Source organism: Cebidichthys violaceus, unplaced genomic scaffold (genome assembly GCF_023349555.1).
Source record: "Cebidichthys violaceus isolate CVI_PGR_0920_01 unplaced genomic scaffold, fCebVio1.0.p SCAF_6, whole genome shotgun sequence".
Taxonomy (NCBI): Eukaryota; Metazoa; Chordata; class Actinopteri; order Perciformes; family Stichaeidae; genus Cebidichthys; species Cebidichthys violaceus.
Window position 1 is genome coordinate 15819931 of NW_027176816.1, and position 26420 is coordinate 15846350.

The 26420-nt window shown below is 41.2% G+C and overlaps 3 protein-coding genes across 5 annotated transcripts; all 3 read left to right on the plus strand.

The window, feature by feature from the left end:
* Positions 1 to 1238: 1238 nt before the first annotated feature.
* Positions 1239 to 10968, plus strand: renbp (renin binding protein). 2 transcript variants are annotated; one of them, XM_068733448.1, is made up of 12 exons: positions 1239 to 1358; positions 1757 to 1817; positions 2631 to 2737; positions 2855 to 2930; positions 3035 to 3110; positions 5290 to 5471; positions 6193 to 6420; positions 6702 to 6783; positions 6934 to 7109; positions 7257 to 7388; positions 9424 to 9511; positions 9784 to 10968. In XM_068733448.1, exons 3-12 carry the CDS (start codon positions 2637 to 2639, stop codon positions 9855 to 9857), a joined length of 1215 nt encoding a protein of 404 aa, XP_068589549.1. In that variant the 5' UTR covers positions 1239 to 1358; positions 1757 to 1817; positions 2631 to 2636; the 3' UTR covers positions 9858 to 10968. The 2 variants fall into 2 exon arrangements, with proteins under 2 accessions (XP_068589549.1, XP_068589548.1); XM_068733447.1 differs by lacking the exon at positions 1757 to 1817.
* Positions 10969 to 11832: 864 nt separating this feature from the next.
* lrif1 (ligand dependent nuclear receptor interacting factor 1) lies at positions 11833 to 20320 on the plus strand. Its single transcript, XM_068733690.1, has 3 exons — positions 11833 to 12124; positions 14430 to 16761; positions 18784 to 20320. The coding sequence occupies exons 1-3, from the start codon at positions 12087 to 12089 to the stop codon at positions 19702 to 19704; spliced, it is 3291 nt and encodes a 1096-aa protein (XP_068589791.1). The 5' UTR covers positions 11833 to 12086; the 3' UTR covers positions 19705 to 20320.
* A 956-nt stretch (positions 20321 to 21276) lies between these two features.
* si:dkeyp-110g5.4 (uncharacterized protein LOC561637 homolog) lies at positions 21277 to 26049 on the plus strand. 2 transcript variants are annotated; one of them, XM_068733577.1, is made up of 4 exons: positions 21277 to 21350; positions 22330 to 22908; positions 23428 to 23562; positions 24252 to 26049. In XM_068733577.1, exons 2-4 carry the CDS (start codon positions 22345 to 22347, stop codon positions 24756 to 24758), a joined length of 1206 nt encoding a protein of 401 aa, XP_068589678.1. In that variant the 5' UTR covers positions 21277 to 21350; positions 22330 to 22344; the 3' UTR covers positions 24759 to 26049. The 2 variants fall into 2 exon arrangements, with proteins under 2 accessions (XP_068589678.1, XP_068589677.1); XM_068733576.1 differs by having other exon boundaries at positions 21290 to 22908.
* The last annotated feature ends 371 nt before the right edge of the window (positions 26050 to 26420 follow it).

Genomic DNA, 26420 nt, shown 5'->3' on the forward strand with positions numbered 1-26420 from the left:
ATATAACTGTTTTATTTCTTTTGATTATGGACCACTTCGATGAAGGACTGATTCCATATTCACTTATATGTTTACTTTTTTCTGGTCTTTGAAAACATATGTCTGCTTAGTTAGACTTCCCAGGATATGAATTAAATCTGCCTAAATTGACATATTTTTTTTCTTTTTGGCTATCAGTGAGCAGAAGAACAAATTGTAAACACAACAAACAGATCGATGATCACATTAAAAATGTTCTGGGCACAAGGCATAGACTAAGAAGTGGATGTTGTCACCGTCACCGTTGAATTGTCGACTTCGGTTTTGAGGCCTCTAGTTTGGCTGTCGCCATCTTGTTTATTTTCACAACTAGAAGTGACACGAGAGTGTGGAGCTGAGTACAGTGTGAAACAAAATGTTTAATGAACTGAAAACAATCACAAGGTAGCACCACCCTAAAGCATTTCCTGCTTTATGGTCTATTTTACTGTATATGGGACCATACATTATTACATGAACATTGACAACTTTTTGCAAACAGAGGAGTTGCCCCCTGCTGACCATTAGAAAGAATGCAAGTTTAAGACACTTCTCTATTGGCTTCACTTTTCAGACCTGGATGTTGCCGCCTGGGACAAAGGTTTAGTTTCAATGACACAATTACTAATGACAAATGTAAATTTGTGGAAATGTTTTTATATTTTCCTGTGGTGTGCAGTGGCTCTTATAAATTAACAAATGACAGGTAGTTAAGGAAACTTGAATGCTGGTACAGTGGATGGCCCCATGCTGCCGTCTGCTGGTTTGTGAACAAATGATGTAGGCACGCTTAATAAACATGTATGAAGAGGACAGCACACAGAAAATACAAACACTCATAAAAAACTAATTACTTGGCATACCTACAGACACTGACATATTTGTATTTAAATGTATCTGTTTAACTCAATCACATAGTACTTTCTTAAAATCACGTGGTGAGTCTAAAATACCATGTTTTTATTTTTTTTTCCTCCTCTTTTCTGACATTTAAAGAGAAATAATAATAAGAACAGTGTGCTTTCTTTCAGTTTCAACATTATTGCACAATGTTCCCCCTGCTTCCTAACCTCTGTCCTACGAGCTCGTGAGAACAACAGAGTATTCTACTTTTTATGCCGCGTGTGCACATTCCAGCCCTTTTGATAGCACAGTTCCATTTACTTGAGTAGGAGCGCTCCGTGTTGAAACCGCTCTGTGACCAGCTTCCACTTCCTCTTCCAGAGCCGCTGTAGCAGCGCTGCTGCCCGGTCATGTGACGAACGGCTCGTCGGGAGCGAGCATAGCGCCGCTGCAAGACGGCGTGTCTCTTCACTGTATGTCCGTACCTGGAGCCGAAGGTAAGAACAGCCGCACCCGCGGTGCTCTGTGCTTCTGTCTTCATTCTTCTAACCGCTGCTGAAACGGAGCACTGACATATTGCACGAGAAACACTAACGGCTGCTGCAATGAGTGTGCCGACAGCAGAGGAACTGTTTTCTCTCTTTTTAGCGAGATTATTAAGGGAACAACAAGTTATTGGTCGGACAATAGCTTGTTGTTGGCTCGAGACTTTTGATGGCGAAAGATGCCAAGCTAGGAAAATAAGATGACACATTTTATGTTGGTGAGTTTAGAGCGTTAAACGGTAAAGGGGACAGATTTTGCTCCTTTTCGGGTTCGTGCTTTTTAAATTTTGTGGCTTTACTAGAAAGTGTTGACATGCTTTAATGTTCAAAATATGTTTCCATTGCTGCAGCACAGTGCCTGTCTCTTTAAGTGTTTTGTCAGACAAGACACTTGAACGCCTCAGGACTCTGGTACGTTGTTGTTTCTTTATCGTGCCTCTGTAGGCAGATAGTGTTAACTTCTTTTGGTCCCTCACTCACTCAGACCAGTGCTGAATCAGCACCACCCAGCGAGCATTTTTATGTTGAAAAGACGTTTAAAATTGGTTCAAAAGCAAAAATGAAAGACTATTTGAAGACGTTGATTTCAACGGGATTTGCAAGACTACAATTTTGTATCCTCTACATTGTGCTAATATTAATATATCATCATTTTAGAGGCTTACTAAGAAACCATATCCACATATCCACATTTAAAAGCCAATATTGCAAATCCTGGTGAAATCTGGTCTAAACGCTTAGTCAACGTCTTCAAATAGTCTTGAAAAAACGTTCACTTTTGAACCACTTTTAAACATCACCGTGTTTTAAATGTCGAAATGCTCACAGCTAAATATGTAGTAATTAAATACTTAATCATAGTAACACATCAACAGTTTCCACTTACAGGACAAAGAAGACCAAGTGACACAGGCAACAATTAATTTGTATTTATTAAGTAATAATATAAATATAACAATGTTCTTTATATAGAACCATAATCTCCCTTTCCTTCTTTAAATGTCGTTGTCAAAGCCACACAAGAGCCGGATCCCTGATCACAAAAAACGTGAAGAGGGATCTAAAGTTCTATTTGCTCCCTTTTTCTTTTGTGATCTGTGATACGATCCGAACCGTGAGTTTTATGATCCGTTGCACCACTAGTAAGACGATAAGTGTTGTTGTGATTAAGTCAAAAGTAAACAGGGAAGGTCATACATTATACCTTTTTATTACAAACTGAAGGGAACCATGTCTGTGGTGAAGCTGGAGGAGTGGCGACAGCGGATTCGTAAAGAACTGGACAACGCAGTGGCCTTCTGGCTCAAATACTCTCATGACACGACACATGGGTACTGCACCAAAAAGTTACAACTCATAACTGGCATGCTGAGCAGTTGTGTACAGCTGTTTGTACTGTGCATGCAGTTTGTGCTCCCTTGTGATAAACGTCCTGCTCTGTGTTTCAGAGGCTTCTTCACTTGTATCGGGAAGGATGGGAAGGTTTATGATGAGCTGAAGTATGTCTGGCTGCAGGGGAGACAGGTGAGTCTCTCTCATGATACTGGCAGCGCGGAACAAGTAATCCACTGCCTGATATGTGGTCATCAGATGTTAGCTGAATATATTTTGGCTTGTCTCTTTCACAGGTGTGGATGTATTGCCGCCTGTACCGAACCATGGAGCGCTTCCGCAAGCCTGAAATCCTGGAAGCAGCAAAAGCTGGTGTGTGTGTGTGTGTGTGTGTGTGTGTGTGTGTGTGTGTGTGTGTATGTGTGTGTGTGTGTGTGTGTGTGTGTGTGTGTGTGTGTGGCGTTAGCACTACTGAAGTGTCAAGAGAGAGTTTTCTGTTCTCTCTTTGGTTGCATCTTTGCTATCAATTAATTCATTAGAATTCATAGCTTCACAATATATAATGTGGGATATTTGAACATGCTGTCTTTGGAAATTGAAAAACCGGGAAAGCGGGCATCAAAGAGAACAAAGAGAGCAAAAAATGCCAGCATTGCCGTCCCTACAGCAATGCTGGTTGTTTGCATGTATTTTTCACACTCATGCTCGCCAGAGGATGAAGCATCCATGTATTATCTTTTCCCTCTTATCCGAGGCCAGATTGTGGGGCCAGCAGGCTTAGAAGGACATTCTAGACTCGCTTTCTTTCAACGCAAAGGAGCAGCGGCTCTACTCTGAGCTCCCGCCGGCTGTCTGAGCTGCCCATCCTATCTCTAAGGCTGAGCCCAGCCACCCTATAAAAGAAGCTCATTTCGGCCTCTTGTATCTGTAATCTCGTTCTTCCGGTCTCTCCTCAAAGCTCATGATTATAGGTGAGGGTTAGAATGTAGAAGGACTGGTCAGTCGAGAGCTTTGCCTTCCGGCTCAGCTCCCTCTTCACTACATAGGTTCGGTACAAAGCTTGCGCCACCGCCCCTCTGACCGAACAGCCTATCCATCTCCATTTTACCCTCACCCATGAACTCAGTAACTCACTCCCCAGAGGATGAACCCTTTTAGTTTTAATGAACCCAGATCATGTTTAGCCTCTGGAAGAAGAGCAATTTCATCGCTGTTGTTCCTGCAGTCCAAATAACATTTAATTTCTATTTATGAAGGCACTTTCAAATGACACGGTAGTACAAGATGTAAGCCATACATGGGTGTGTTATTTTTTACTTTCACCAGTTCACTGTCATATTGTTGGATTTAGCGAATATGGAAGCCTCAAGAGGCTGCTTAGCAGAGCTTTTGTAAATCTCAGGTGATACTTCTTACTTTCAAATATATTATTTAATAGTTTTTAAGGATTACTGGATCATACTCCATCCCTTGGAAACATGTGTGAATATAAAATGTATGTGCATTTAAAATGAAGCAAAACACAGAGTGCAATTTTGACACAAATTAGTTCTTTGCAGTATGTTATTACACTAATAGTCTGTTCACATGTTGTCAACATTTACACATGGAACATTAGTTTACCGTGACCTCAGAGTTTCACACATCCACAGCTAAATCTTTGCAACCGATGGTACACACCGTTCTTTTGTAGACTCCGGTGATTCATGACAGTCATGATAGTGTTTGCTGTGCACTCTCTGCTAATCATTATTATGGCATGGTAAAGTGCACAACATGTCGTCAATGTTGGACAAAGACCTTGGAGCTGCAAAAATGTCATCTTTATGAGAACTAAGAAACAAACCTTGTAGGCCCAGTTTGTGATCATTGATGTGTTTTTCCAATCAATCACTGGGGCAGCTTGTGAAAGAACAGCAAACACTGATCTTCCTTCATGTCATCACAATTCCAGCACAAACGTGAAAGCATTACAGCTCTTAAAGGGGACATAGCATGAAGGGCTGACTTTTTCAATGTTTGTGCACATACGTTTGGGTGTCTGGAGTGCCTACCAACCCACAAACTGTGTAAGACATCATATAAATAATAAGGCTGCCTATGTCAGAAAACATGTGATTCAACATGCCATTCAGATTTGCCTCCCCTTCCTATGTCACATGCATGCTCATTAGAATACACCCCCCCCCCCCCCTCCAAAAAAACCTGTACATTAATAAGAAGGATAGCTAAACATCCGCACACAGCAGCAGAGCTACACCTAATTCTGCATTAAATTCTACTAGCGCTACTAACTGCCGATAGGTGGTTGTGTGGGAACAGATATGTTAATGCATTCATACAGGCTTTACATGTAAATATGTCCTAAAAGAATGAGCATGATATGTCCCCTCTAAAGTCATGTCTGAATAAAGCTGTAGTGAACATTGTCAACTAATTGAACAGATAGATGAAGCCAGCAATTTGACGTATTCATTTGTGTAAAAAAGGACTTTATACGTATTGCTCATGGATCATAAGCTAATGTTATATTGTTCTGTTTGCATCTTAGGGGGAGCTTTCCTGAGAAAGTTTGCTCGTGTCTCCAGCGGCAGCAGTGGCCAGTGGAAGTGTGCTTTCTGCTTAACAAGAGATGGTAAAGCACTCAAGATTCAGAGGACCATATTCAGTGAGTGTTTCTACATCATGGCCATGGATGAACTGAGCAGGGTCACTGGTGACAAGGACATGCAGGTACAAAGCAATAATCAAAACTAGATTGTACATAATACATATGTTGGAAACTCCTGGTCCATGACAATGTTTCTGAAAGATGAATGTCTCAGGAGGAAGAGCGGGTCGTTCACAAATCGCAGCCGTTCGATTCCTAGCTCTGTGTTGTGACTATAGTTGACACATGTATTGTATTTGCGCTACGCCCACTTTTTTGCTGATTGTGCATGAACAGAAACAGTCGTTGAAACTCATCAAGCTATGGTAAAACTAGTTCCCCTATTTATTTTTATTTTTTTTGCAACTCTGGATCGTTGTTCCCCAAAAATGGTCCCAAATCTATTTTGACACTGTTGTGTTAGACAACAGAAGGCTCCATATGGTGACTGCTGACAAAAACTTCTGATGATTCTGGATATTAAGGGAAGTAAAATATACCGCTATGTATGTTTTGTACTTTGTGGTCAATCTACAGTTAGAATTTTCAAATATAGTTTTTTTGTTTTGTTTCTTCTACAAACTATGAGCCTGTTGGATTCCACAAATATTTAACACAATTGAGCCGTCAATATAATAATCGTTGCTGTAATTATCAAATGATGCATTACGGAGTCAGCATCAGTGACTCAACGTACATGAGGTTTAGTAAAACGCAAGGTGAATGTGCCTGAACACGCTTGATCCTCCTACAACCGCCCTCACATTCCCACATGGGTACACCATCACTCTGTCGTGTCACCAGCTGGAGGCTGAGCAGATGATGGAGCAGTTGATCTACTGGGTTCGGGTGGACTCGTCGGGCCTGGGCCGGCCCCAGCTACCCGGAGACGTTCCCACCAACAGCATGGCGGTCCCCATGATGCTGCTGTGTCTGGTGCAACAGCTAACTGAAGGCCGGGGTCAGGAGGTTGCTCAGAAGTACAGAGAGCTGGCCAGCTGGTGTGTTCAGCAGATTCTACAACACATCCAGGTATGGACACACAGTATGACGGATGCTTTGTAATTGAAATTACTGCATAAAGTGGTGAGATTTAGGGCAGTTCAATGCCAACTTTTACAAGTAGGCATCAGCTTTTGGTTGCCAAAACTGAAAATATGGTTGCCACCTTATATTTTCACTAATTATTTTGTTGGTAAAGAGTTGCTCACTTAAAATCTAGCATACTCTTGCTGGTTTCTCAAGATTACCAACCCTGCCTTTAATATGCTGACTATAACATTTCTTTTTTCTTCTCTTGTAACTTGGTACAGAGAGACGGCACCGCTATTCTAGAGAGTGTGTCACTGGAGGGAGCAGAGCTGCCAGGTTGCCAGGGCCGACTGCAGAACCCAGGTAAACACTGCACCGCCTGCTGACCAGTCAGCCAGATGATGACGAGCACAGTGAGTGCATGGGGGAGTTGGGCTCTTTCCTTTGTTGACGACCTCGACATTTTCCAACGTGTCTTTGGTCTTCCCCACATGTCAACCCGTGCTGACTCAGGCCATGCCCTGGAAGCGGGCTGGTTCCTGCTTCAGGTCAGCGCAGAGCAGGAGGACGAGGAGCTCCGGAGGACCGCCATCAACAAGTTTGTGGAGCTGCCTTATCAGGACGGCTGGGACAAAGAGCACGGCGGCCTCTTCTACTTCCTGGATGTGGATGGTCACTGCCCCACTCAGGTGAACCAATCATCCATACACATGATGGTGTTTCGCACCATTGACAGTTGCATCTTGTGATAGAAGATATCGTTTGCATTTGTCTGATCACAGAGTTTTATAAAAAAGCATGAAATGAGACTGTGTGCTGCTTGTATGTTTGACCAGTTGGAGTGGAACATGAAGCTGTGGTGGCCCCACTGTGAGGCTCTCATCGCCTTCCTGATGGCCTACAGTCAGACCAAGAAGCCCGAGCTGCTGGAGAGATTCTCTGAAGTTTACGAATACACCTTGAACCATGTGAGTTGTTGGCGCTGTAGCGTTTCATTACTTATGTCAAAATATAGTTCACCATTTTGGGAAATCAAGCATGTTTCTCTTACTTTTCAGTCTCATGCACATGTGCTACTTTAAGTGCAGACCTGGAGTCAGGACGCGGTTAGCCTAGTTTAGCATAAAGACTGGAAACTGTTTGTGGTTTTAGAGAAGAGTTTTTGTTGATGAACAACATGCAGGCGCTGTGGGCAGCATCAATGAGTCTCTTCTCCACACTGGAAACTAAACAACGCCCCTAAATATGAGCTTGTCTTAACCCAGTGGTTCTCAAACTTTTGAGGAAGAAAAATGTTCATGTCCCACTGCCCCAACAAAATTGTAACAAAATGGTCCATGTTGAATTTTTATTGAAATAACAACATTTTGTGACTCCTCCATCTGTGCTTTTTCAAATAATAGAATAAAGAAAATTGCAATCACTGTCAAGTAAACCAAAATGTGCAATCACTTTGTTAGAACAATGCAAATAAAGTTCTATCTGTGCAAAAAATAACTAATATTTAGAGTTTTACACTGCATATCTTTGCAAAACAACAATAACGTTCAACCTGTGCAAAACACAACAAAATGAGTGCAGATATGTGTGAGCCATCAAGTTTTATCAGTATTAGTGGCTGCAGTGAGCCTGCTTTCCACTACAAATCTTTTTAAAACGGGGTTGCAGACTTGATACGGCCTCTCTCAATTCATGCTCAATGTTGAGCTTAGATCTGTATTCTGTTTTGAGAGAGGCAGAAAAGCCGATCTCACGGAGGTAGGATGTGGCGAAGGGAAGCAGAATGCCCACAGCCCTCTGTCCGATGAGTGAAGCTCACATGTGAGTCGCCAAGGATCTTGGCCGTCGCGCAAGTGTAACGTAACGTAAACATTTACACAAAAGTACAGGCATTTCGCAATGTACTTATTAATGACTTAGTTTTATGTCCTTTGTACTTTTGTAATATGTGAAGTTCTCATTAAAGTTCTTGAAATAAAAAATTCTCCATTTCCCCCCTGCGCCCCACCTGTAATAACACTGCGTCCCACTAGAGGGGCGCGCCCCACAGTTTGAGAAATACTGTCTTAACCTAACTTTTTAAACACCCATATGGTGTTGGTTCTCAGATCTGCTGTGCATTTCTAGTGTTTTTCACAAACCAGAAGGTTTTATATATGTCATTGAAATGGTGAAGCCACTGTACGTATACACATATGTCCTGCTTTATTAATTGACGTGTTGCAAAACAGCTGTTGCTTTTCTTCCCTGCTGAGAGCAGTGTTGGGCCAGTGATTCAGGAAGTGTAATATGTTTTTTCTTATTTCTTTTAAAAGTAATAATATTACTTGACTTTACTTATTAACTGGTATCACCAATGGCTGAGCTGCCACATCAGACCAAAAATTAGAGAAATTGCGGTTGAAAGCAATTTGCTGCTCGCACAAAGTTGACAAAGAAGGCAACATTCCTCGCATTCCTTCATGCTAAGCTAGGCTAACCACATCCTTACTACTGTTCTGTACTTGACACACAGACAGGAGATTTGAGATCCATCGAAACATCTTTCTGAGAAAGAAGGTTTTTGAAAAAGTTGGTCAAACCAGCTCATTAACTTCTACCAATTATTACCAATTACCATTTTAACCATACATTATAAATGAAGCACACAAAAGCCCTTCAGCAGATTTGAAGTTGTGTCATGTTTGGGTTGTATCCACATGGTTTAATGCACTTATTGTAGCCGCTTTGGATGAAAGAAAGAAATTTGATGGAAATTACGTAACATTGAAAATCACATGTGCTTTATGTGGATGACTCAACAGAGATGAAACCGTTTGAAGCTTGTAGAATGTTTTGTGAATATATATATATATATATATATATATATATATATATATATATATATATATATATATATATATATATATATATATATATATATATATATATATATATATATAGAATACATGCATCAGTGCGCCATAGGCCTTATATACTGTACGTGTGCATGATTCTGTGCAGTTTCCTGATCCTAAGAGCGGCGAATGGTTTGGCTATTTGACTCAAGAAGGGAAAGTGGCCCTGGATTTTAAGGGAGGCCCCTTTAAAGGTAAGAACATAAGTGACATTTATCAGACTTCACACAGCTCCCTCTGGAGACACTAAAGGCTTCACACTGTACATCTGGCAACATACTGATGGGGGAAAAAAATGCTTTAATTCCCCTTTAAGGCCTTCATCGTCTCTGTTTATGCTGTGCTTTCGTGATGCCTACAGTATTACCAAACTACAAACTAGTTGCCACACGGTGAACGTGGAGCCGGGGCAGCTTCCCGCTCTACCTATTCAGTATGATAATCGTGTTTCTCTCCTCTTCCTCAGGGTTCTTCCATGTGCCTCGCTGCCTGTACATGTGCGAGCGAATGCTGGATGATCTTCTGGCGAACAAGGACTGAGCGCTCTGACGTCAATGTTGTAATGACGGGATTGAATCTGATTTGTCTGTTCGCTAAATCAAACCACAATAATCAGTTTCATAAAGATAATTGCACTCTTTTTCAAATAATGTGAGATACATTTGTTGGTCGGACTACACCCGTCTGACTTCTTGTTTTTAAGCGACTGAGAAGATCTCCCACCATTGAGTTTGATGTTTTAACGTTCTTCTCATAATGAGCTGAGTCCTCCCTCATCATACATGCTAAAACATAAACACCAAAACAAATGTTTTATAGGAAAATGTGCCTTCTACATGCACACTGAAGTTCTGAGCCAGTTTTCAAGACCTTTTTAAGAGGCATTTATCTTTACATCCTATTCATTCCATTCATACAGCTAATGTAGCAACTGTGCTCAAGCAGGCTATTCTAACAAACGGCTGAACCATAATGTATGTTAGAGAAAGATTTGGAAATCAGTGCTAATCACATGCTTCTAATCTGTTCACAGGCCAATAAATGCATTCTATATTGAGACATCGTAATGTGACATAATAAATATGGTTAATGCAAATCATTATTATTTAATTAATTTATAATTAGACAGTTCATGATGTTGGAGTTTCAGATATGACGGTTGATTGATGGACATTTTGTGAAGGTAGCGTTCCAGAATTTGACTGTAAAGGCAAGGCAAGGCAAGTTTATTTGTATAGCACATTTCAACAACAAGGTAATTCAAAGTGCTTCACACAAAACCATTAAATGCATCAAAACATAAGGCAAAAGAAAAGGAGATTTAAAAACAATTTTGGGGGGGTCATGTTTATGTCCAGCTCCTGAGAAAGAAGTCTGTCTCTTTAACTGCTAAACACTCCACTGTGTCCACCAGCTAGTCTCTACCTGTGTCTGTCCTCTGTTTGCTTTGGAGTGGGTAGTGTACTGTGGCTTTACCAGAGCTTTCCCCCTGGAAACAGCTGCTGCTGGAAGAGAGGCTGATGAGAGTGATGAATGTGAACCGAAGCACTTAACACATCTACAGGTTGTTGCTGTTATTTCCTTTCCTAAGTGGTATGTCTAGCATTCTTTTGTTTAATATTAAAACAAATTAAATTGAAATATGTCTGTATAGAGTTGTGTAATTACACTCTCTCTCTTTCTCTCTCTCTCTCTCTCTCTCGATAGATAGATAGATAGATATATAGATATAGATCTATATCTATATATATATAGATATAGATCTATATATATATATATATCTATAGAGATATATATATATCTATAGATATATATATATCTATATCTCTCTCTATATATATATATATATATATCTCTATATCTATATATATATCTATATATATCTCTATATATATATATATATATATATATCTCTATATATATCTCTATATATATATATATATATATATATATATATATATATATCTCTATATATATATATATATCTCTCTCTCTATATATATATATATATATATATATATATATATATATCTCTATATATATATATATCTCTCTCTCTATATATATATATATATATATATATATATCTCTCTATATATATATATATATATATATCTATCTATCTATCTATCTATCTATATATATATATATATATATAGATATATATATTCCCATCACTAGAGCGGAAGCTGAACGTGAGGGACGGTGGTAGAAGGGAGGGTTCAAAAGCTACCAGGGTTTGGTTGTTAACCACGTTGGGACGTATTTTTGTATGCCGTCAATAAATAGAATTGGACATTGGCAAAAACGCAAGAGAACTATATTAAGCCTAAACCGATTGTTGTGGTGAAATAAAAAAGAACAGTTTGGCGAGTTAACATCACAGCAAAACCCCCAAAAATTGCTGCATTGAATACAACACATGTAACAAACCGGAAGCCTGATGTAACGGATGCGGAAAGTACGGAAAGCGAGAAGTGAAGTGTTTCATGATATATGCGATTAAATCGGTGGTTTATTTAGTCTGACTTACCATGACGTATATATATATATATATTAAGGAGGGATGGAACGACGTGAATAAGTAGCGTTAGCGTGCCTTTTGACGTCACTTACCGGTAACTGTAACTCTTTTGGGCTTTTGTGTAAACACATCTGACCAACGTTTCGTCTGCATATTCTGTCTCAAGATTCATGAATTAGCCAAAACGGATTTTTAGTTACGCTGGCTGACTGGACGCGAAAACTACAAGGGAAGTTTCACGAGTCATGTATCCCGCAATGACGGAAAAGGATCCGGTTCACAGGTAACGTTGGATGTCATCCCGTTTACAATGAAGGGCACGTAACGTTCATTAAAGCAAATTACAAGAGCCATGGATTGGTAGAACTTTCGCGACATCCACAGTCCCCTTTACTGTTAGTATTACTAGTGTTTTCCGCGAGGGGAGTACCGTTATCACCACGTGAGATTAATGGTAAATGTTGAGTTTAAAGTGAGTTTTCAAAGTCATAAAGGTGGCTCTCTTATAACCCAGGTTGGACAGAAGTTACCATCGCGATCCAGCAGGTTAAAAGAGTGGCATTAGAAACTGTAGCTCTAGGCTCAACATAGCTCACTAACCCATTAATTTGGCATCAAGGTCCTCCCCTCTGGTGTAACTACATGCCTGCAAAAAGCATTGTAGGATCGTAATGAAACCGTGCTAACATCATGGCAAAGAGTAGAATACCAATAGTTACCACAAACAATGACAGGAATGCAATACTTCTGATTAGAATTGTTATGCTTAAAGGAGTAATTCGACATTTTGTGAAATAAAGTTGAGTTGGAGTCAGGATAGGGTTAGAGTAGATTAGCAGGCTGCCAGTCTTTATGCTAAACTAGTCTAACCATGTCCTGTACAAACACTGCGTCATGAAACAAGGGCCGTTCACATGTTGTATTTCAACCTTTTTATCCAAGGTGCTTGGGCGGTTGCACGCCTGCCGTTAATATTAAGTTGCGGTAATTTAGCATTAGAAGCCTCATTGACTAAACTAAACGGAGTCAAAACAAAGAGAAATAGATTTCCAGAACTGTTAATCCCTCAACTTTACTGCTCAAATATAGAATAAAGCAAATATAATAGACTGTGGAGCAGACCACAAAGCTCTGGGTAGCCCTTTAGTAAAATGATTATCGTCACATTTACCATAGACTGGTATTAACCAGGCGGCAACCTCCGGTTCTGCCAAGTGAAGCCAATGCTAGTCTTCAAACTTGCATTCTCTCTACTGACCAGCAGGGGGCGACTCCTCTGATTGTATAGAAGTCTATGAGAAAATGACTCTACTTCTCTTGATTTATTGTGAGTTTATGATCTCAATCTCTAGTTTCAAGTCTTCTTCAATACAGCATGATGTTCATTTAGTAAATTATGCTACGCACTTAATGTATTCGTATTACTTTTTTTTTTTTGCACTGTACTTTGGCTCTGAGTTGTGCTCTGCTTCATGCTCTTAGATGCTTGTTTGGAAAAGGAAATGTACTTATGACTTCTGGTGACTAGTAGTTCTTTTGATTACCAATGTTGAATGCACTTATTGTAAGTCGCTTTGGATAAAAGCGTCTGCTACATGACTGTAATGTAATGTAATGTATGGTCCTTTTAGAATCAAATAGACCATAAAGCAGAGTATGCTTTAGGGCGGGCTTACTGTGATTGACAGGTCACTACCACTACCAGAGACGTATTCGGCGTCTCTTCGCCACTCCTCTGCATTCCAAATATGGTAACTTACATTCATTGGTTGCATTTCTGCAGACTTTACCTGGGAGAATTACCCACAAATCATAGCATTGTGACGTTAAACATTGGTTTACCAGAGGAAACTCAAATGCATTAAAACAGGTAAATAAAGAGGGCGGCAGGTGTTCAACCTGGCATGTGAAATTTACACAGAAACATTAAGGATTTAAGATGGTACGTAAATACACATGAAAATATTGACTATATTACACACCTGGTTTACTCACCAATCATTTCTTTTAGTTATGCTTATTCTAGCAGTTTTGACACAAATGAGTGAATAGATTTGACAATTACCTCTTGTCTGTTAAGAGCCTGAAAGACATTTAAGTTAGGGAGTAAAAACGTAAAATAAAAAAACATAATTGTAGATAACATGTTTTGGTGCCATCAGGGTAACGTGATATGTCACCGCAAAGTGCTGTGCCATTTATATTCATACCATTTCAAGCCCTTGCAGCCTCTCGCACTCAACCACTTACCAGGTGACGACAGTTAAATCAGGGCTTAAGGCAATAGGTGGGGACATTGGGATGGAATACATGGAATCTAGCTTCCTTATATTCATTATTTACATCTGTGCTTTTCCCACTGTGACAAGTCAAAATGTCTGCTTTGTAAAAGGCCTTTTGATATCAACCTTCACATCTCAACTGCAGCATTTTAATAATCTGGACCTATATTGTTTGGAAAAGCTGCCTTTTGAGAACATAGATCAAATCTGTCAACCATCTGCAAAATTAATTCTCGTAAAATGTTTACCTTTTTTTAATCTTTACTGTTCTTAACTGACATGTTACTGTGTTGTTTTGTCTCTCAGTGGGACCGGTGTCTTCTACCAGGCAATACCGGCTGTTGGTGCCGATGGAAGAAACATCATGAAACTGATTCCAGTACAAATGGTCAACAGACACTTTGTCAAATCTCAAATAAGCCAGCTGAAAACGAATACGCCACCGAAAGCTTTAGCTGTCGATGTTACCTCATCACCAGGACAAAAGGCAGCTTTGAATCCTTCTGCAACTGAGCAAATTTTCAGGAAGCATGTTTCCCTTGTGAATGCCCTCCCTCATCAAGTAGGTTCGGATGTTGGTAATTCACTAAACAAGCATCCACTACAGCAAATACAACAGTGTGTGAATTTGTTGGCAGTTGTACCTCCAATGGCATTACCTGTAGGAAACAGTGGACAGTCAGTAAGACCTCCACATCAGCTCCCAGTCACAGTGAAATCTCCAGCACCACCCAGAGGACAGTGCCTTCACATTCTCCCTAAGTCACAAGTCCGAACAGTCGCAGCATCTGAACTACCTGCAGGTAACAAGAAACATACTTTTACTCCATCAGCCAACTCCTCTCCAAGTTCAGGCTTACCCAGTGTGACCTTCTTGTCACCTATCACAAGTGTCAATCGAGGCGTTACTCCACAAAGTGATTCTGGACTTGACGCGTTCAAGTTGCTTTACAAGATAACAAATACAACCTCATGCGGACCTCCATCAAAAGGATCAAAACCACATTTAAATTTAATTCCAAATGTTCCACAAAGGCCCAACAGCCCCATAAAGTGGTCAATTGAAGAAGAAGACAACTCAATGGCTCCAACTCATGATCCTATTGATTCTTCTGTTACTTCAAAGATTCTTCGAGTTCTTGCAGGGAGAGAAAATGCTGGGAACCACTGTAAGGTAATTATAAAACCACGTCCAACTCTTGATCCTATAAATTCCTCCGTTACTTCAGATATTCTTCGAGTTGCGGCAGAGAGAAAAAATGCTGGGAAGAAGTGTGAGGTCAGTACTAAATCTGTCACTGGGTTGAGTCAGGGCAAAAGTGGAGAAGAACAGGAAAACGGGAAGCAACCACAACAGCAACAGAGTGTACATTTAATGGCCATAGTACCTCTTACGGCAACACCTGTACCAAAAAGTGGAAAGCCCGGAAGACCTCCAAGTGATCTCCAAGGCACAGTGAAATCTCCAGCACTCCCCAGAGGACAAGGCCTTCAGATTCCCCTGAAGGCACAAGTCCGGACAGTCTCAGAATCTGAACTACCTCCAGGTATCAAGAAACATACTTTTACTCCATCAGCCAACTCGTCTCCAAGTTCAGGCTTACCCAGTGTGACCTTCTTGTCACCTATCACAAGTGTCAATCGAGACGTTACTCCACAAAGACATTCTGCACTTGACGCACTCAAGTTGCTTTGCAAGACATCAAATAAAACTTCATGCGGACCTCCATCAAAAGGATCAAAACCACATTTAAAATTAATTCCAAATGTTCCACAAAGGCCCAACAGCCCTATAAAGTGGTCAATTGAAGAAGAAGACGACGACAACTCAACAGCTCCAACTCATGATCCTATTGATTCTTCTGTTACCTCAGAGATTCTTCGAGTTGCTGCCGAGAGAGAAAATGCTGGGAAGCACTGCGACGTCACTACAAATCCAGTTCCTGGGTCGAGTCAGGGAAAAAGTGGACAAGGACAGGAAAACCCCTTGGTCATGTGTAACGGGAAGGTTTTTATTTTGGCCAAGAATTCCAGCCTACCATATAAAACTGGAAAAAGTGACGCACCCATCGCAGCAAAACAAATTGTAGCTTCAACCCAACAGTCACTTGCGTCAGTTGCACCTCAGAAAAAGCAGAGCCTCGAAATTCTCAATCCAAACGAGTCGAGCCAAGTGATTGACCTTTGTGATGACGATGCTCCAAATGACTCGTCTCAACGAGCAGCATCCGTTCATATGTCAGCAGTCACTCTTGCTGATGAAGACAATGTAATATTTGTGTCATATACTCCACCCATCTCTGAGTCTCAAGATTTGAGACTAATGACACAAATGGCACGTGTAAGGGAAACAGACCAGGCGGCCACAAGCAGCGCGAACAATGTGACGGGACAAAAGAGCCTAGATGGGACACCTGGTGCTCTTGGAAGAAGAAAACTTGGCCAGAGCATGTCAGTCAACCCGGTCTTAAATCATACACATGTTAGTGTTTCAGCTGGGATGGACATGCATGATGATGATTGCTCGATTGTTAACAGTCAGCAGAGCACCTCCGCCCAACAGTTGGAGAGCATGGAAGTCGATCCCAGCAGCAATGGAATATGCTTTGAAATAAATAAGGACACCCACAACGTGGAGGTGAGGGCACTTCTATTGCTTCATTACTTAAGAAAGAAATGCTTTTGATAGAAATATTTTTGAGCAGGGAGTCGTGTAACAACGTGATTTTATGATATTTTAACGCATGTAACTGCATTGATGAATGTACATTTAGTCGGCACTTCATTTAGAAACCTTGATGCACAAACGTAGAAGCTGTCAGTAGCCATGTTTCCATTCAATTGTCAAGTGAATTTTAAGCAAACTTTCAAAATGATGCAAAAAAAAAAATTGCAAATTTGGCTAGTTTACATTTACAGTTTGTTTTTTTTAACTTGGCTACAGCGCACTTTGGTCAGAAGTTAACGCTACAGGCTACACATGGTTGTAATCCGCCAGTAAACGGTGTAGAAGAAGTAGAGGTTGCAAACATGGAAAGGTCTTCAGGAATTTATTTCAATATGGCAAGTTTAAATAGTTCATTCATGTCAGCTAGTATTGGCTGTGTTTCATGCTGTCCAGAGAAGTAGAAAAGCATTTGCACGTTGTGGAAAGGCTTTAGAACACAGCCACATCAGAAACAGCTGATAAGTCATGTAAGTTAACTGTTTGCTACGTCAGAATTTATACAGCAAATACGTTTCCTTAATTCATTTCGCGCATCCTCTTTTTTTTTTTATCTACAAATGCAAAAACCACATCAAGTGAACGTAAAAGCTTTTTTCCGCGATTTGAGGAAGTTTAATCCAATTTTTCCGTTTTTATTCAGTTTTTCTAATGCAATACTTCACAATGCCCAAAAACAGATGTTAGTGGAAACACAGCTACTGAAGCGCGTTTCATCACCATGTTTAGTGGTCACACTACTCGACAGTCTGTGATCGCTCTGATCGAGATTTATCTCTCAGAAACACCACCTGTCCTGTTTCGTGGGTGAGTGCAGGAAATTTCGTTGAACGGAAGCGCAATGTGACCATACCTTAATGGTGCAGTGTGTAAGCTCTGGACACATGCTGCAAAGAAATAGGGGTCAGCATATCACTTCTACTACTGGGTCCATACAAATCCAAAGTGGCAGAAACCAGAAAACGACTACCATTTACGTTTTGTCCTTGCTGACGCCAGCAGACTACTTTGGCAGGAGGAGGCTCCCGGAGATGGACCTTCGGTTAGCGGCTGTAGCAGCTGGAATCCCCCGCTGCTCCGCTAACTGAAAGCCTGTCTCCCAAAGCTGCCCCACCTCTCCTCCGGGAGAAGCAGCCTGCCGGTCGGCGGGGAGGACGAAAACCCAAATACGGGTCGGATTTCAACCACAGTGTGCTGAATCAAATGCACGCCTCGTTTTGTCTTTCCCTCATACATCCAACCACATGGACGCTTTTAACAATTACACCACCCGCTAGTGGCACAAGTAATGTGTCCCTTTACAAACATAAACTAAACACACTACCACTACATGGACTGAGTGAAGAGCTAGACTTGAGATGGTACTTTATATGTTAAGGTCAGCTCTTATTATTTGAGCCTTGATACAGTTAGTTGGAATTGTATCTTTGGTTTGTTCTTTTGGCTGGACGGATGTATTTTAATTCAACCAAATATAGTGCCATAATATGTAAAGCACACACAGGTGTTAAGACGATGCAGGTGATACAAATGATGACCTGATTACCATTGATGTGATTATCTGATAGGATGCATTATGTCAGAAAATGTCTTGAAAAATATAAAAAGTGGTTTCAAACCCAACATTCTTGCTTGGCCCCTGATGAAGACGCATGTGGAAATGTTGGGCTTTTGATTTCTAAATAGTGATTGATGCAATGCACAAGTCTGTGTTGTGCGCCTGTCTGTTTTATATTTCTGTCTGTGTACATATTAAACAGACGGGTACAACAACTCAATTAATGAGCTTTAGAAGTGTTGGTGTGTGTATTTTATTTATTTTTTTAGCATTTAGCAAAAAAAGCGCGGCTTGGTCAGAGCCACTAGCAGTACTTTAAATTCGTAGCCTTGTTAATGTATTGTTTGTATTTTAAAATGTTTTTGTTGTTCCTGCAGAGCTCCATGACCAGTCGGACATCTTCGCTGGCGCCTGAATCCTGTCAAAGAGCTGATGATCTGCTGAGACGGATATTTGGGATCACGGCCGATGTGAAAATTTGCCTGCAGAGGATTGATCAAGCCTCAGTCGGGTCTCTAGAGAGTGAGTGCATTAGGTCTGTGGAGGAGCGTCAGGAAATATCAAGCAGGTTTAAAGACGGAGAAGGTTTTTTGCAGCACCTTCACAGTACAGAAACTGAAAGCTGCAATGCTCTCACCAATGGCAATAGGGTGAAAGTACTAACTCAACAGGAGCTGTCCGAAGACTCCGCCACTCCAAGTCCTCACTCAGATGTTGGACCTCTGGAGTGTTCACATTTCAAAGAGAACACAAACTCTTCGCCCAAGGGAACATGCGGTGACGTTGAAACAGAGCCTATGATTGGCTACGGGGAGCCCATAGATGAGGACTTCCTCAGCACCGATGAAAATGACTCCCCCGACTCACGGGACACAGCTGGCCGTTCTCAGACTTGTGCGAATCTGAATGCGAACACGAGGAGACAGGGAAGAAAAAGGAAGCGCCCGACGTGTCCATGTTGCATCGCCGGCACTCAAGATCCAGCAGCGAGGTCCAGTGCAAAGTCAGACGAGCCAGAGAAGGGGGCGTGGACCACGGAGCGGACAAGTAAGAAAGGGGGAAGAGCAAAGGCCTCAAGTAAAGACGTGAAAACATCTGGAAGCATCAGCTGCCTAACGGCCAAGAACAAGCACAGCTGTAAGACGTCCGAGGATCCAGCCGCTGACAGTTTATCCACAGCGTCCATGGACTCTGATGAGCTCAAGCTGCACGAGCAGATCACGAGACTCAAAGAGCTTCTTCAAGAGAAAGAGGCGGCTTTAGAACTGATGAGGAACGGCAGCATTTCAAACTCTTAACATTCTAGCACAGTAATTGGATACATTTTTATTTAATATGTTACTGCTTCTATTTATTTGTGTTTGAGTTAACAAGGACTAACACAAGTATCACTGTGGCTTCAGTACATGTGTGCAAATATGTGATTTGGTTTCAGTGGTTCTAGTCTGGTATATGGGCGACCAAAGTTGTTTATAACTGCATGAGAGAACTGCTGCAGACATTTAGAGTTGACCCACTTTTTTTCTTTCTTTTTTTTCTTCTCAACTCTAATGCTCTACATGTCCATACCTTTCTCCGTCATCAGTTTTATATTAATACCATGCGTGTAAATCTACATTTTTCTGAGTTTAAAAGTATGTCATATACCATACTTTCTGTTGCAGCTACTCAAAAGTGACTATTTTTTTTTTGTCGTATCAGGTGTCATCCGTCTGCATCAGTGACGATTGAGACATTGTGGAAATACTGTAAAGGCCTGATGGCCGATTAACTGCCTCAGAAAACACTGTATGAATTTATAGTCCCTCACTAAAAAGCTTTTTCTATTTTATCTTTTGTGAACATTTTACATTTTGTCTTAACAAAGAGGAGTTGATAAATGTGATATTTATGAATACTAATGTTATATTTATATTTTATTAAGACACCAATGCAAATATATTCACTCGTTCAAGAATGTGAATCTTTTGTGGACAGCAAAACTGACTTTATAGAGCTTTTAGATGGAGTTGTACTGTTACTTGTGTTTTAAGCGACACGGCCCAACGTCCGGCGGTGATGATGTTAGGTCAATCAGTCGTCAGTCTTTTGGTCTAACCCTTTCCTCAAAAGGAAAGGGTTAGATAATATAATATATTATATATAATATAATAAAATATTGTAGAGAATAAAAATAGAAATTAAAAATACACCGTGCAAGACTAATAATATAAACCATATAAAAGTCAAAATTATAAGGCAAGACTTTTAAGTTGGTATAAAAATTCAGTTGATGGTTCTTCAAATGAAAATAAAGACAAAACATAATTTAGCTTTGCTAGTTATATAATGCTATGACGAGATAATTTTTGGTATTAAGAGCAGTTTCTCCAAACCGGAAGTAAAGATGTTAGGAAACCGTGTATAGAGTCGTAAGCACTGCGAGTGGTCCGTCAGGCGTCTGGCCTTCAGAATAAAAGAATAGTTAAAGTGATCAAGCTGAAGGGCAGGGGTGTAATTTGTACTAATTGATCGTGATCAATGATCCCCAGTACATCTGTACTGCCCTGCAGTGTTTATATTCACCCCCCTAGGACACCATGAGTATTTAAACATATAATTCAGGTTTAAGAACAGGCCAGGATTAATGTGACGCGTGCATTAAGAACTAAAGAAGAAATGTCCAATGCATTTTAGTCCTCATGTGTCACTATTGTATATCATGAGCAATTGTGAAGTCCTGATTAGTTTTTTCCAAATGTTACACTTTACATGTTTGTGTGTGGTAAAATAAGCACTAGGGGACATACAGTCTCTGCATGTGTACTCTGCCGCTTATACTCGTTTAGGTGATACTTTTATTCTGGAGAGTATGGCACCGGAAGTACTGTTTTACGACGAAGTGAAACTGCAACAAAAAACGAGCCGGAGTATTTAAAGCTGGATCCATTTGTGCTTGATCAAGGTATGGGCAACAATATTCGGACTTTTTATTTAAGTACTGTTGGTATTTTTAGTTGACATCATTTGGTTCACAAGTCGACGATAGTGTGGAAACAACCTCTATTTTCAATAGCGTCGGTGACGTTAGCTAACTTCTTTTTACGTTAACTAGGTTACGTTAACTAGCATAGGTTTCTAGTGAAGGCGCGCGTGGTCACGTTGTTTTTGGTAGAGAATCCGAGCATAATGGTGTCATGCACGAGAAGGGCTGTCTTCGCCTTCACCTCGTATCCTTATTGTTCTAGATAGAGAAACATTGACGTTGTTAAAAAACCCATTTAAACCCGGAGGTGAACTTCCGTGTCGGTACGACGTCATTCTGCTCTGTGCCGGGTAACGTTAGGCCGAATCAGCCTGGTACCCTGGCAGATTATGTCCACATCCAGTTCCCACTAAAACTGAATGTCCTAATAATAATAATAATAATAATAATAATAATAATAATAATAATAGTATCAGCATAGTGACTCCCTTCTGATGGATGTCAGCCTTTAGCAAAGATACAAACTTCTTTGAAGATAATGTAACGTAGGGAATTAAAGTTCTGTTTTTGAGTAATCAATTTAAAGCCCAAATTAATTACAAATGTCCATCCCAATTTACTGAGACTCACAATCTTCCCTTTGTCTGAAGATTTAAAAAGGCTATTCCATTAGTGATGTGTACCAGAAAAATAGCAAATCTTCACATCGACAGTGTGAAAATAGTGTAAATGTGTCAACTGAAAACGCTGCTCAATTATCGAAACTGTCAAGTAAAGAATCACCTCAACTTGTAAACTAATAAATGCAAGAATTGTTGTGTTTAGCCATAAAAGATAATCCGAGAAATCACGTCCCATCCTCAAAATATGTCTCAGTATTGAGCTGGAAGGAAATCACGGGAAGTGTTGGTGGTGTTGGCATCTATAACTCTTAATGTAACTCTTAATGAGTCAACAGGGAAATACTCAGAGCATGGATCTCCCTGGCAAACTTGAAATCTACATCCCAGTGGAGGCTGAGGTTAAAAGCATTCCTCTGTGGAGTTTACCGAGGTCGGTGCTCAGAAGAATGGGCCTCCCGCTGTCTGGCTCTAAGGGCTCCGAGAAGCTCTCAGACTCTCCAGAAGGCATATGGATTTGTCCAGCAGTCATACGGAGGAAAGGCCAGAAAGTGGCCTCCCACGCAGGAAACAACATGATGGAAAACCTGTCCTCGCTGCTGGGCAGAGAGTTTCGGGCTAATCCGGGTCCCGTCCAAATGAGCTTCGTCGCCGCCAACCACGCGGTGTACAAGGCGCTGAAGGACACCATGCCTGGAAAAAAGGTCTCCGCGCCCACATCTCACGCCTCGCCGTTACCTCGGGGCTCTGCACCGCGGGTGTACAAAGATGCCGTCATCCTCTATAATGGACACGTATACCTGTCCATCAGGAATCCCAATGAAAGCCGGACTCAACCAGAGAGACGTGAACAACAGCTAGCGTCCCAGTCTTCCATTCCTTCAACATCAGACGTATCCTCTAAAAGCCTCAAGAAGGTAACATGACATTTCAGTGAATGACTACATTCAAGTCACTGCAACAAACTAGTAAAAACAACAGTAAATGTGGGAAACGCATAGCAGGTCAGCTGACAAGTAAAGCTTTAGCCTTGAGGCGGTACAGTGGAGCTTCGTCAGCGTGTTTAAATGCTCACAATGTTACCAGTGATGTTTAGTCCAGTGTCACAACCTTAGTTAGCATGTTTACATTCGTTAATTAGCACGTAACACAAAGTACAGTTGAAACATTCATGCACCACAGAGGATGAACCCTTTTGATTTGAATGACTCCATGAGTCTTCCTCTAGCCTCGTCCTCAGGACAAACGTTTACATTTTTAGCTCATGTTTGAACCTCATCCTGACACTAGTGGGATTCAAAACCTTCCCTTTGCCTCACTTTGACCATGCCTATTGGAAATGGCCCCATATTTAAAGCTTGTTGTTGACTGTATGAAGGTATAGAAAGATATTGTGCGCAGTAACATTCATCCGAGCCGTGTCTGTCCTCCTGCAGCGCCGTTCCCCCCCGGTTTCTCTTGGACCTGCAGAACCACAGAGGAAGAAATCACATGTCACTCTGCCCCAGACCTCCTCTAAACAGCTAAAAGATCGTCTCACCAAACCAGATAATCACTCCACCATAGACCAGGTGAGTGTCGTGATAATAATAATTATACCTGTATGGACAGGGACTAGTAGAGAGGGAGTGACATGTCCATACAGGTCTCCTAGTCAGAGACAAGCCTTCATTCCAGCGGGTAGCGGGTGGATGATTTATGCATACGAGCCGATCTGCTCATCACTCATGTTTAAGCGAGGGCATAGTGGGTCACAAATATTAGATCCACTCTAGTTAATACCTTATAAGTGATTAGTAGGTTGTTTTTTTATATCATTTTTAACTTTCATTTTGAAATGGAGACAGAGATAACTTTCTCTAGGTTATTGGTAGACAGAAATGATTAGATTTCAGATTTGCAGAGATACTCTGTTATTGCTAGAGCTGGGTATCAGTACTAGATACCTTTTAAGGTAGAGAGTAGGGAAACGTTCTGACTGTGACCATAGACTGTATATAAGCAGTGGACATAGTCACTGTGTCATCCGTCGGTTTGTGGACTACGGTTTCGAAGCCTTGAGTTCGTCCCAAGCCACTCCAACATGCTCGGGCACCTTTGGGCTCAAATTAGGAATAAAGACCCGTCTCCATACAAACCCGGTCTTGTCTCTGCAGTTCTCTGCTTAGTTGGAATCCTCGGCTGTCAACTGTGGATCTTTGGTTATTCACATTACTGTGAATCTCATCTCTCATGCGATACTACTCTGTTTGTCCTGCAGGAGCTGCTACAAAACAACAGGCCCAAGGAGAGACGCCCCACACCTAGAGCAGCACCCGGTGAAAACAAGAAGGTTACCATGCACAGGGGAAGTGACGTATCCTCAACCACGACCACACATCACGTCCCTCAGTCCGCCGGCAGCCGGCGTCATAAGGAGGCCGATGGACAGCAGGCTGCAGAGGAAGCAGCGGGAACAGAGCCGCCGTGGTTTCAGCCTCAGGGGGGGGAGCAGCAGCAGCAGGAGGAGGAGGAGGAGGAGGCCAACAACAACTGTGGTGAACATGAGATGGTGACGGATGATGAGGAAACTGATTATACACACGTTGACAGCGGTGAAGCTGACAACACGGTTGGTATTGTAGAACAAAGTGGCAACCAGAGCTGGACCACCAGAAAGTCTCAGGAGTTTGACTTTAAGCAGCTGGCAGAGGAGGAGAAGATAGCTCGACTGAAGGCCAAACTGGAGCAGGATTTAGCCGCTCTCAACAACCTGCACCATCACTAGTGGTGCAACGGATCCTAAAACTCGGGTCGGATCACTGATCAGCACAAAATACAAAAGGAGAGATCCCTGACCATGTTTTTTTGCCGTCGATACTAATTGGCGATCATTGATGATCCATATTGGCAGATACAGATCTCTTTGTTGTTTGGTTATAGCAGCTGGTCTACAACAATCCATCTGTCCCCAAAAATCATTTCAACAGCTCTGAAGTCTGTAAACCTTCAAACATTCTAAATGTTCTCCTTTTACTTTGTTATAGTAATTTATTGTGGGGGTTTTTTTCTTCATGGATTAAAACAAATCTTGTCATTAGTAGCTTTAATGATGTATTATAAGAGCTAGTGTAAACAGCTCATCCTTCATTATGTATATATACATGTGAACACACCATGATTATGTTACACTGAGCAGAGCCTGAACACATCATAATGTAACCGAACGGAACATTTGTTCTCCTCCTGTCAGTTTAAACACAGATTAGTGGTTTAAAATGTAACGTTATCAGAGATCAACTTGAAGATCATAAATGATGTCCTGATCTCATCTTTCACTGAATATTGGTGGATAACGATCGTCAGTAAAACTTTTTAGTTTCACACTGTGATGGTTGAACTGTAATTCATCTGCAGATCACGGATCTACTATGGTCCATGACACCACAAGTAATCATGCTTTAGGTCCCCAAAAATGAAACTCACAATAAGAGATTTACCCATGAACACTTGCACACCAGCATTCCGGTATATCCAGAGCTTAAAACCAGGGTGCTAGTGAGCATGTTAACTTAATGACAAGAGCTTTTATGAACTAGTTGTCACATGTCCTCAACCTTTGCTGGAGGACACATGCTATAGTTATGTGACCCCTGAACTCTGCTATCAGGCCCGTGGGCTGTGGTGTCGCCATGATGTCACCGGTTGTTTTGAACCCTTGAGTTCAGCACTTTGGCCGCCACACGCTGCTTTTTTGGCCGTTGCTTCTTTTTTGGGGGGGTTTTCGGCCTGTGTGAGACATTTTTAGAAGACCAAAACATTTCAAACGTATTGTTGTGGGACGCCTCTTTCTCTCAATCCAGTTTGTTCTGTTACTAGTTCTGAACAGTGACTCAACCAGGAGACTTTGATGTCCGTCCGAACCTCTCTGACTGATTTGTGAAGCGTGGACCCCGATGAGCCCACCTGTCGTTGACTTTGCTGTTTAATTGTTCGTTGTGAAGACATTGAAAACTGCCTTCTTTGGAGGTCTGATTCTGTTTTGGACAGGAATCCTTAATTAAATTCTACACCATCGAGTTTGTCACTGCACTCATTTTCTATGTGTTTATAAAGTTGCTTTGAACAGAGAAAACATCCGCCGTTGCATAGTGGTCGAGCAGCGGGACTCTGAGCACCACGGTGAAACACAAGCTGAAGAGATTTTAAGGTTTTGTTCTCCGTCATAGAATAAGTTAATAAAACAAACACTCCTCTCCTGAATGTAGAAGCTTTTACGTGTCTTCAAAAAGTGTCTTAATGAGGGGACTAAACGTCCTCACGTCCTCCTTTAGCTTAGTGCTGGAGACGCAAAGTCATGTGACCGTGGTGGAGTTCCTTTATAGCCTAGCGTTAGCTTTTTACGTCTGATTCAGTTCTCGCTTCAAATATAATAAAAGTGGTGTCCATT

What these genes read in the sequence shown, in the direction of transcription:
- renbp (XM_068733448.1), top strand. Translation starts at nt 2,637, where the DNA reads ATGTCTGTGGTGAAGCTGGAGGAGTGGCGACAGCGGATTCGTAAAGAA. An exon ending in TCTCATGACACGACACATGG is followed by an intron (nt 2,738 to 2,854) that starts GTACTGCACCAA and finishes TCTGTGTTTCAG; the next exon opens with AGGCTTCTTCACTTGTATCG. An exon ending in AGATTCTACAACACATCCAG is followed by an intron (nt 6,421 to 6,701) that starts GTATGGACACAC and finishes AACTTGGTACAG; the next exon opens with AGAGACGGCACCGCTATTCT.
- lrif1 (XM_068733690.1), top strand. Translation starts at nt 12,087, where the DNA reads ATGTATCCCGCAATGACGGAAAAGGATCCGGTTCACAG. An exon ending in GAAAAGGATCCGGTTCACAG is followed by an intron (nt 12,125 to 14,429) that starts GTAACGTTGGAT and finishes TTTGTCTCTCAG; the next exon opens with TGGGACCGGTGTCTTCTACC. An exon ending in AGGACACCCACAACGTGGAG is followed by an intron (nt 16,762 to 18,783) that starts GTGAGGGCACTT and finishes TTGTTCCTGCAG; the next exon opens with AGCTCCATGACCAGTCGGAC.
- si:dkeyp-110g5.4 (XM_068733576.1), top strand. Translation starts at nt 22,318, where the DNA reads ATGAGTCAACAGGGAAATACTCAGAGCATGGATCTCCCTGGCAAACTT. An exon ending in CCTCTAAAAGCCTCAAGAAG is followed by an intron (nt 22,909 to 23,427) that starts GTAACATGACAT and finishes GTCCTCCTGCAG; the next exon opens with CGCCGTTCCCCCCCGGTTTC. An exon ending in ATCACTCCACCATAGACCAG is followed by an intron (nt 23,563 to 24,251) that starts GTGAGTGTCGTG and finishes TTTGTCCTGCAG; the next exon opens with GAGCTGCTACAAAACAACAG.